General features: G+C 34.7%; 1 protein-coding gene across 2 annotated transcripts in view; it reads left to right on the plus strand.

Moving 5' to 3' along the window:
• Window positions 1-12182, plus strand: part of Prkg1 (protein kinase cGMP-dependent 1) — a 1175746-nt gene that overhangs the window by 1116663 nt on the left and 46901 nt on the right. For both annotated transcript variants that reach the window (XM_046456763.2, XM_046456762.2), the window contains exon 10: window positions 11837-11933. In XM_046456763.2, the coding sequence (XP_046312719.1) occupies window positions 11837-11933 (97 nt within the window). The remainder of the gene's footprint in view (window positions 1-11836; window positions 11934-12182) is intronic.

Below are 12182 nucleotides of genomic sequence, written 5' to 3' on the forward strand. Positions count from 1 at the left end.
CTGACTGGCTTCAGAGGTTTCACTTTGATCATTATACATGTCTGCCTTTTATGTACACACATCTATCCTAAATATGTCCACAAGTCTAACAAATTTGTCTGTTTGGCTCAATAGATTATAGATAATGAGCATATTGTAGTCAGTGATGGGATGTAAGACAGGTCCCCTGACTTAGTCAAGAGTACTTAAAGTCTGGTCAACTAACAATGCATATCATGAAAATTTTTATGGGGTCACCTTAAATAGAGGTAGCAACACAGTGATTGATTATCCAAAATGATGACCAGATGTTCATCCTCTGAACATTCATTCTACCATGTTCAATAAATGATTCTTTAATTAGTTGGAAGAAGTCTATACTAGAATTATTGTTTCTCTTTTGTTTTCAATGAAGTGAGAGAAATATATATAATAATTTGAAGGGATAAACTTCAATAATCTGAGCAATATGCTTCTTCATGGAGCAGCCATCCCTTGAATGTATTATAGGGTAACATTAGTAACACTAGGGTGTTATTATGAAATGTATATTCATGCTTTATAGATATGTTTCAAAGATCTTCTAAAAGGTATCTCATTAAGCTTATTTTCCATAATCCTTGAAACTTACAATAATGGTTGAAGAATCTTTTGTTTAGCAGATTCTTGATCCACTATTATGCTTGACAATGAATCTCATGAATTATGTCGCCTAAGAAAGCACTTATCTCTGAAAAATACTCAAACCTGTTGTCTTTATTCTTATAACTTTGCTTGCTATCTATGGTTTCTAGACATACGTGATAAGTCTTGCTTATACCATAAGGTTGGCGACCAAAGACCTAAAATTACAGCGATTCTTACTGCTGTTCATTTTTTAATTTGCTTTCTGATTAGCAAGTAACAGTTTAGAAATTAACACAGTTATGAATGACTTCAAATTTTTTCTCTTACTGGGAAACAGAGTTGCACCTTTTCTAGCTCCATGCATAGGCTGGAACAAAATTAAGGAAGAAAGTTAAAAAAAAAAAAAAAAGAAGAAGTGAAAACACTGACAGCTTCACCTTCCACTCAGAATGAGAAACCACCCGTCCCTGCAGCCCCACACACTGGTTCCCCTCCCTCTATTCTTTAGTACTTCATGGACCCTTGCTCACAAGTGCCAACATTCAGCACAAGTTTCTAAGCCTTCTACTTCCAGTTCAGTAATTTCCTGTTGTGATGGAGCAGAAGAAAAGTTTTATGTCCTGTATGTCTCTGTTATGTCTGCATCATTACCAGAGGGTCTTCAGACTGAAGACCCAATCAGATATGATATGCCCTCTGAAAACATCAAATGGCACCCCACCTGCCAATGGCCAATCCTGGAGAGACAGGCAACAGGGCAATGTGGTGCTCACACCACATATTGTGGCTTGTTCTGTTGTCAAAATGCCTTGCGAAGCCAAACAAATCTCCCTAGCCCAGGAAAGTTTGGTAGTTGTTCTTGAGATGGAAAACTAATATTCTCTACCCAAGTGGCATAAAGAATCATAATAGGTCTAAATGCCCCATCCTAATTTCCTGTTATTTACTAATTATTTAACAGTGGAGAAAATTATTTAGTGCTTTTCAACAACAAATTTATAAGTATAGAACCAAGAGGTTTTATGAAGTAGTAAGCGAAAGCCAGTTGAAGGAATAGAGCAGTATCTATTTATTTATTTATTTAATATCAGGGATGGAACCCAGGGGCACTTTACTATTGAGCCACATTCCTAGTCCATTTTTATATTTTATTTAGAGAAAGGGTCTCCCTAAATTGCTTGGGCCTGGCTAAGTTGCTGAGGCTGGCTTTGAACTTGCAATCCTACCCCAGCCTCCAAAGCTGTTGGGATTACAGGTATGTGCCACCACACCCAGCTAAACAGTATTCTTTTGAAATAATAATTCAGTGAAATTTGAAGGTAAATGTATTATTAACTTCTGTGACAAGTGAGGGATATACTTAGAGAAACTATTACTGTAATAATTTTGTGCCCTTGTAGAAGATCAGGCTTAAGGTATTAAGTAAACCATTGATTTCCACTCTTTTGTGTAACAATGTATGGAAAAGCACCAGTTTCTAATGTTGTATCCATCTGTTCAAACTCTAACAAGGGTGTTTTATCATGACCCTTTTAAATGATTGGCTAGGTGATGTAGAAACTTGGATACCCTCATAAAGTTACCTGATTTTGAAGGCAACATTTCCACAGTAAAAATCACAGAGATAACCACATTTTTACATAACTCATTTTGAGTCTGTGGGTTCTTGTAAGTCCATAGAATTATTCAGCAGGGGATTGAGGACCACACCATCAGTGATAAGCCATATCCACAGTGTGTATCCTCATAGGATATGAGGAACATATCTCTTTGCCTTTGTGGTCTTTTTCTTTCCCCAAAATGTGTAACTCTAGACTATTGAGGAAAACATCAGATGAACTCCAGTTGAGGGGCATTCCTGACAATCCTACAAATGGTAAAAATCATCAAAAATAGGGAAAGTATAAGAAAAACTTACAGCAAAGGGGAAGTTAAGAAAGTATAACTATAATATAGTCCCTTGAATAGAATCCTGGAACAGAAAAATGGCAACAGTTGAAATCAAAGGAAATCTGAATGAAGTGTGGACATTGGGTTAGAAAAAGCCAACAGGTTGCTTTATCATTCAGTTATATTGGCTGCAGCATAGAACAAATCCATATTTTGCATCCACTTATAATCCATTGATAACAAATTTAAAATGTAAGATGATTCCATGGACTTACTTCATTTGATAAATCCCCCAGTCTCTATTATTAAACTACTTGTTATGGAAAAAAGTAAAAATAACAACAACAAAAACAACCTTCATTTTTTTCTTTTATTTAGTATTTTTAATTTTATTAAAGATATATAGGCTTTCCCCATTTCAAGAATGGATATGTTCTCAAAGCTAATTTGAGACAGTGGTTGGACTTTAGACACATTTTCCTGCGATTCTTGTATGTCATGGGTGTCTGTCAAATGCATGTCAAATTAACACAAATAGTTCTTCAAACTTACATGTGATCATCAGCATTGGTAATTAACAATTATGCAAACTTACCTATGAATCTCATTCCAAATATTGATGCCTGCTTACAAATCCCAATGTAAGATCAAGTTGGTCTTTAAGTTGAACTCAAAATTCTCATATGAATCCTGGGATGGATAGGACCTCTGGTCTATTACAGTTCTATCTCAGACCTCCAAGGCATATCTTCCTCACCTGCTGCCTTGAGTGTTGAATTGATTTTTCCCACTTTCTTCATTTGCATGTTGGGAGCTGAGAATAGGTTTCTAATGATATTTTCCTGACATAGGATAGTTAGGAGTCTGAGATTAGAGGACAGGTTGGGGAGAAGGAAAAAAAGAAAATGCAATCCCAGGGCTTTCTGCAAAGTGTACCCCTCTTCATTTTGCAGGAAGGGAAGTGTCTTGTTCACATTGGTCCTAAGCCAACTCCCTTTATATATGTGTGTGTGTGTGTGTGTGTGTGTGTGTGTATATATATATATATATATATATATATATATATATATATATATATATATATATATACACATTTGTTGTTGTTGTTGTTACATTCTTAGAGGCTAGAGAGGGTGATTTGTAATCTTTTTATTTTCTTCTCACCACACATTGCCTTGAACTTCTTTTTATTCGTTGGCCCACTGTAACCTCGACCACACCCCTAAGCCTCTTGCCCCTGAAGTTCATGCAGAATCCTTCAGAAATTTTATTTTCATAAAATAAGTGTTAGTAACCATAGAGAAAGGGTACAGCCTGTATTTATTATTATTATTATTATTATTATTATTATTATTATTAATTATTATTGTTATTTTGGTACCAGGGATTGAACCCAAAGGTGCTTAACCACTGAGCCACATCTCCAGCCCTTTTTATTTTTTAAGACAGGGTCTCACTAATTTACTTAGTGCCTTGCTAAGTTTTTGAGGCTGGTTTTGAATTTGTGATCCTCCTGCCCCAGTCCTCAATCCCGTGTGAGTCATCACACCCAGCTGGACTTTTATTTTTTAAAAATGGAAAACATAACTTCTGAATCCAGAAATAAAATATGACCCCCTGTGTTCAAATCCTGCCTAATCTGTTCTGTGTTCTAATCTTCTGTCTGGTGCCATTGATTAAACTTATGATTAGAGTAATTTCAAGCTTTAAGATTAAATGTTTCCTTATTGCTTTCAATACTTTAACCTCTATATGAAAACATGACCTATAAAGAGGAGAGAAAGACTTTTTCTTAGTCTTTGGGTAGGAAAGGGATTTTTTACAATTAAAGGGGGGAACTTGGGCTCTCTTTATCCAGCCTTTCTTTAGAATGTGGGCTGTGGTGAGGATATCCTCCTGGAGACTGCAGCAGCTCTGCAGTAATGGGCATTTGCCCTGGGGTGGTGTGAAGTGATGAGATGATCCCACAGGCCCAAGTTGCATCAGTGAAGAGAGAGGGAGGCACTTCCCTCCACCTTATTTCTCTTTAAATCTTATCTCCCTGGCCTTGGGAAACCAGGTCATGCTAGTCTCTAGCCCTGGAACACTCTGGTCTACATTAAAACACAAAATATGCAGGGTTGAGATGTGGAAGGAGCAGGAAATTATTAGTCCCTGAGAGGAAAGAAAACTTCCCAGAGCTCTAACTTCTCATGACTGCTCATTTATGTGAAGGAAATATCTATTCTGACATAAGTAGAGAATTGCATGTATGTTGAAATACATACATACAAGTATCTATGTTCTCTAAAGCAAAAAATAAGAAAATAAAAAAATCATCACTGAGTAACTTCATCAACTTTCTGCTTGGGGCCAATGATTTATTTAAAGGAACCAATATCAAAAGAGGAAAACTCTTCACTATATTTCTTGGCAGTTTCCCCCACCCACCCATGACAATGTACACTTAGTTAGGAACTATTTTAGAAAAAAAAATTCATCTCAGACTGTGTGGAAAGTATTTCAAAACCAAATTACAAATACACGTTAGGCTATACATTTCAGGCTGCCAGTGTGTGGGAGCATATTTTTACAAATACTGCTCTGATATTTGAATTTTTTTAAAAATGTCTTCTGAGCACCAAAGTACTTTCATTTGGGGCTCTTTAATTTAAATGGAGCACACATGTGCTTGTGTACATAGGCAAGAACCCATTAAGTACTTAGCTGAAATTAATCTTGACTGTAGAAAAGAGCATACTACTTACATATATTTTATAACTTCTACATTTTTCCTTTGATTTTCAATTATCAAGACATTATAAAACCTGCAGAGGTAGAATCAGATAGCAAAAGAAGTATTACAGATCACACATCGAAACACCCATCTCAACACCTGAAGCTTTTCTACCTAAGTCATTTAACATCTCTAGAATTAGTTCCTTTATTTTTAAATAATGTGGACATTAGACTAGATGAGTGCTGATGATGTTGGTCCAGATTTCAAGAAAGATTTGTGTTTTAATACTTTGAAATAAAAAGCATCTCTAAAACTGATTCTCTACTATCATTTTAAAAAGAAAATTGATTTTTTTTAATAAGTGCTATGCTATGATGTGAAACCTGCCCATATACTCTAGTCCTAATTCCTCTGGTGTTTATAGAAATTAATTATTTATCAGAAACTGTACCACCCACCTACAAAATAAAACTAAAAATATTTGTTATTTTCACAGAGTATCAGTAAGGATAAATTAAATGAGAAAAAGTTTAGAATCTTTGGAAGAAAGCTGTTTTCTAAGTAGAAAATATTTGCATTACTATTGTCCTTTTTATGCAGTGGATAAATGAAATGCAATTTTCCTGTGTGTTCCTGTTGACTATATCTCCTCAAGGGAATGTATTTGAAAAATAAGTAGAAGCTTATAAAGAAGAGTCTGTGTTCGTGAAACCACAATTTTGGAACAGAGGGAGCAAATTAATGTTATTTGGTATTCTTTGAAGAAGAGTTGACACTTTCTAGAAAAAAAATTGACCTATTGAAAGACTTTAGATTCATTAATTTACTTTCAAACATTTTATATGTTCAAGTTATTTCATATCCTATATAAAATAGTGACTATACCAATATGCTTTATGACAAAACGTTTTAGAAATTATCCTTTTTTGTTTAGAATTTTAGAAATGATTTCATATGTTTAAAGTTTTTTTTTAAACTTTTAATAACATAAATTATTTGAAAAACAAACATGATTCAACAGGAAAAAACTCCCTACAAAATGGTTCAATCCTCCTGTTTTCTAATGAATTCAAAAGATACTGCTTTTAAACTTTGCCAAGGGGACATTTTATATTGTAATGAAATTAGTAAGATTATTGGTGACTTGCATGTAGAGATTATCCATTTTTGTGATTATATTTATTCACTTTCAAACATTTGAAAATCAAAGCAATAAGGACCCTCACAATACTTTGTACATTCATAGTCTAAGCACAATGAAGCAGAAGTCCTTGCAGTTTAAGTCCAAATCACACGTGTTAAATATGCAAATAAGAATTATTTGTCCAATTTCCAATACTGCTTTTGTTCCAATACTTAACTACGTTTGTACCTATTTTGCCAGACCTACTCAAAACATCAAGCTAAGTTCATTAGTAACTATTATTGCATAACATGCTTTGTGCTGAAGTTATGTTCATTGATGCTTGGTTTTTTAAGTACAGAATAGATATAAATTGTCTGACTGAATCTCATCTTACCTATTAGAGTTTTACTATAAGAAAGAAACTCCAAGGTGAGAGTCCCGTATGTGTTTAATGAAACATTTTTTCTTAATAGATTTTTTTCCCTCAAGAATTGGTAAAGCTAAATAGTAACAAAAATACACTAAAGAGCAGATGATCCCAAGCAAAGCCAAGATGAGTGCTCTGCATGAGGATTAGGAAGTGCTAAGACCTTGTTTAGTTTTCCCTGGGGAATCACAGACAACTTCTGAAGTTAATTTTGATTACAGATGAGCTGAGCTGAAGCATAAAGTCCTACATTTGCCCTTTTCCTACTGGCTCTTAATTGTTCCTCTGGAACTAGAGCTATGTTACGTTGGACACTTGGCCTTTACTTAAATATCCACATAATATTTTTTGCTTTCTAAAAAAGAACTGCTATTTCTGTTATTACACTATCAAAGGAAGACAAAATTTTAAGTTCCATAGATTTTTGTCCTGGGTGAATCATCATATTTGGTTTCTATTACATGAAGAGAAAGGCTGACTACTTAATAATAAAGTTACATGAGGTACAGCATCCATGATTTTTAATTTGAAATGATGAATTAATTGATTTATGAAGACTGTCAACGACAGCAAAACTTTTGTCCTTTTTGTAAAGGACACCTGACTCTCATTCCTTGGTTTTTCTGGAGGCTAGTAGTAATGGAAGAGATGGAAATATAATAATGATCCTTATTTATTTTCTAAACAAATGACCTATTGAAAGACTTTAGATTCATTAATTTACTTTCAAACATTTTATATGTTCAAGTTATTTCATATCCTATATAAAATAGTGACTATACCAATATGCTTTATGACAAAACATATTAGAAATTATAATACTGGGTGGTGGATAGAGAGAGAGAGTAATGGAAGGGGGAAGGAAGAGACCGAGATTATTTTGGTATTCTTTTTCTGTTTCTAGATTATATATGTGTGTCTTAGTCTCATCTTTATACCCGAAGATTTGCAATTTCATTGTTTTTGGAACTTCCTTTGGCATGTCAGCAGAATTTTAAAAAGATGTGAAACTCAAGGCAATTTTGTTACTTTTTAGCAGCTTTTAAAAGACCAGTATTTCACAATTTAAAGAATATCTTGTCAGGATGAGTTATTGTCTACTTTCTAGTCACCATAGCCCCCACACGAATCTTATCAGGGATATTTGAGAATGACATATTATCTCTGCCTTCTTCATCCAACATATTTCATCTCTTGTTGTATAGTTATTTGTGGCTTGTTAATCTACTTTAGGGTTTTGAAAGCTTCCTGTAGTTATAAGCATAGTACATATGTCAGTATTTGCACTCTTTGGGAAGAGGATCCATAGCTTTTAACCCATTCTAAAAATAATAATGACAATAATAATAACAACAATTATATATATGTATATATGGGTACATCAGTGTCTCAAATTAAATTAAGGACTACTACTAGAGAATGTACTTTATATTCCTAGATATATTTTAAGCAACCAGACATCAGGAACTATATTTCCTACTGAAATATATTTCTAATAACACTTGTCAATGTCCTCCCATAAACACTGTTGAACAGATGGATTTTAGAATGTCATGAAACAGGGCCTAATTACTTGGGCTCAGATCCCCCCCAGTAGTAGGTTAATTATGAACTCAGGTTGCACACTTACCTCCTTTAGACATTGACAGCCATTTACTTAAGCATTTAGTTAGTTCTCTTCCTCAAACTTTCTTCTTCTCTAAAGAAAATTGAACATTGTTGGTGGAATCAAATTCTCTTCAGGTAACTATATAAGGAAAGGGAAAAATTAAAATGTCCTTCCCAATTATGAGCAAGAAAAAATAAGTTTAAATACCTGTTGGATCTAAATAATTCACAGGTTGGCCTCTTTATGAAGTCATATCATATAGTCATCTTCATGTTAAAAGAGTTATTAATTCAAAAAATCAAAGTGTACAAAGTCTCTGTGATGAAGATGTGACTCTTAGCCTTAAAATGTAATCTAAATGAGAAGGAAAAATAAGAGAATATAAAACATTAAGCTATTAATATTTCCTTGGTTGGATTAGAAAGCTGTCATGGTCACATCCCTTTGTCATTTGATTTCCCCAAGAAATGAACAGCAACAGAATGGAGGGCCACAGTTATCTTAAGGTCCCTTTAAAATGAGCCTTGGCAATAACAAGATAATATCACTCCACCAAGTGGTATTTTAAAAATTCACCTAAATAATACTAACAAAGTCATTAACAAATTATAATTTTGTCAGTCTCTTAAGACATATAAAATATTTAACCACAATCATTAACTTCTAGTGTGTAGGGAAGTACATAGCTAAGTTATTTTTTTATGGCTAAAGAGAAAGTATTTACTCTTTAGGATGAAACTTTATTATGTCCATTCCATCAGTTAAAATACCATTAATAATTAACCAGATACTAAGTATAAAGTTAAGAGAACTTGGCATAGAAATGCAAAAATAAAATAACTACCTTATAGTTTTTGTACCTTGTATCTGCTTTTTTTAAAGCAATGTTTTATTTTATTTTTAGCTATTAGCCATTATAGAGCTATTAATTCCTTTGGTTCTAGGAGCAGAAACCTAGGGGTCAAGACCAGTTGAATGAGAGATTCAAACTCTCCTGCCAGAATCTATCACCCACAAACACATTGGCATCTCCTTATCTCCCAGGCCCACTTTATTCCACCACAAAATTCTTGGATGTTGTTTGGAACTTGCTTTCGGAAGATTTGGAATAATGGTTCTCAATCCTTTCTGCACAGCAGAATCACCCAGGAGTTCTTTGAAAATACAGATGTTTGGGTACCATTTCCAGGAATTGCTGATTCACTTGAACTGTGATCAGGCTCAAATTAAGTGTTTTTAAAGAACTGGGGTATCTCTGATGCAAGAGAAAGGCTGGGAATCACTCCACTCATGTAGCTGCCCTTCCGGCCTATTTTCACAAGCCCAAGTACAAGAACTTCGGCAGTATACTCAAGGGCTATAAGTAATAACATCATACTTTAAATATATAAAATGATAATCAACATAGTCTGAAAGGGTTTGACCTCTGTGCACCTGAGATTTCTAATTTCTGCAAGCACATAATTATTCAAGAACAACCTCATTGTGAATGCATACAGTTGTTGCATAAATAAAGACAAAACATTTTTAGTAAAGTCTTAAATGAAGACTTTGTGCTTTTTTAAAGTAAACTCCTAAATCATATTTTAATGAATACAGTTATTTGTGAACCAGCAATTGATGTCTTAATTTCAACAACTAGATGCATAGATAGAATCCAGCTGTTGTGTACCTAATTCATTTTGTTAAGGACTTCCCTTCAGGCCTGCTTTTTGTTTGTTTTGTGATACTGATATTATTAAAAAATAGCTCGAACATGAAAGTTTTAAAATATTCTAGAAGCTCAATATTTAAAAAAAATATTAATCAAGTAAAACAATGATGTCACTCAGGATCTTCTTCTCTAAAGCACCAGGAAATACTTGACCACATATAAACTGTCATGGGGTCTGATCCCAACAGATGTCCTTTTCAAGCACCTGTTGGAGTCAACTCTGCCACTGGACTTTTAGAGGGGATGGAGTTTTAATTTTCCAAAAGCCATGAGCCAGCCAATTGGAATGTCAGACATGCACATTTGCTGTTTATGTTCCATTCTATAAACCAGCTCCTGAATTGCTGTGTTGATCTCTTGATTGTGTAGTTAGTGAGAGAAGTCTACAGATAACTTTAGGATTGACTCCCTTTGTTAATAGAGGTTTATTAAAGGGTATTGTTTTCACATAAACCAATAATGAAACACATTATGTTTTTCTTACCCTCTGAGAAGTCTGTCAACAGTTGACTTGTTAAAAATCTACAACTGTGGTTATAAATTGAAGAAAGCAGAAAGCTCTCTCAGAAAGCTCACTTACAAAACTGTTTCACATGTCTCCTTAGCAGAGAGTCAAAGTTTGAGATTGATTGTAATGGAATAGCTAAAATGTCACATAACTTAACACCAAATGTGCTTGCGGCTGATTCCATTCAAAAATTGACACGCACAAGCTGTGTTAGTAGTGTGACCTCAAGTAAATTCATCATGTCTATGTATAGTAAAGTACTGAGCACATATTCTTGGGCTGGAGGTCATGGGTTATGCATAGCTCTTCAAACACTTATATTTTGAGACAGCTGAATTACTCCCTGACCTGACTTCAGTGAGTGGGCAGATCATCTTCATCTTTATGCCTTCCTGCCCTTTCTAAATATAGTAGGGCCTTTAACAAGAGGATATTTTAAGCAGCTCATATTCACCCGTCTCATCAGGAGAAGCCTATTTTGGCCACTTGCATGTGTAAGATCTGCATGTGTGCATAGTCAGTCTGTTGGACTCCTAGTCCATGCTTCTCACCACTCATATAAGAAACTTGCAAACATAGACACTGGGATTGCAGGCTGAGAGTGCTGGCTTTGAGTCAGTGGGTAAACATAAGAGAAGGCAAGACACTTTAGGGATGTGAATATGCTCCTGAAATCATCCATTTCAGACATTTGCACATCAGTCCTCAGCTTTTTGGATCTGTTTTCATAAAACCTGGCTGTGATTTTGCTCCAGAGACCTCCACGATCTTGCCGCTTTTAATAAATATTTATAGAAGGCACTGCCAGCCTTTGGATAAGGGAAACTAATGAGAAACTGCCATCCAAACTCTGAACGGCAAAAACAAAAGGAAGCAAAACCAAAACATCCAAAACAAAGCCAAAAAAGAGCAACTCAGACAATCCGTGCTCACAAGAAGACACGGAGAAAAATACCAAGATGTAACTTTGATTTGATAACTGGATTTATCAGTCACGTGACTCTCATACAGTGGGTACTTTGTATTTTTCTACTTTGAAAAACAAGTGCAAATCTATGTTATTCTGCATAATGGGGACCAAAAATTTATGAGTGTGAGAAAACACAGACTCTAAAAGCAAGATGGAATTCAAGCAGGTAAACCCTGTTCCGCAGTCATATCATTCCAGTACAGTTGTACGTGGCACCCGTGTTTGCACCTCTAAGAAATTTCCATTTTTTCGCATCAAAAAATCCAGATACGAAGCCGAAGCTGCTTTCTTCGCCAACCTGAAGCTGTCTGATTTCAACATTATTGATACCCTTGGAGTTGGAGGTTTCGGACGAGTAGAACTGGTAGGTGATTGTTCTTTAAGTGTTTATGAAAGCCTCTGTCTTCCTTTTCATGTTTTCTCCTAACTAAAATTTCTTTCTCTCCTCTCTTATCATTAATCACTGTTGCTTATAAATCAGTACCAAATACTTTCATCCATGCATGTGAGAGTTTGTAGCACAGTGGGCTATAGTCAACAGATGAAAAATAAAATAAAAACTCAATTTCCATAAAGCCTCTTCATATTAAATGAAAGGTAAACACATTTACTT

This window comes from Marmota monax, unplaced genomic scaffold (genome assembly GCF_021218885.2).
Source record: "Marmota monax isolate L192 unplaced genomic scaffold, Marmota_monax_Labrador192_F-V1.1 WCK01_AAM20220418_F8-fsc00166, whole genome shotgun sequence".
In the NCBI taxonomy this organism is placed as follows: domain Eukaryota; kingdom Metazoa; phylum Chordata; class Mammalia; order Rodentia; family Sciuridae; genus Marmota; species Marmota monax.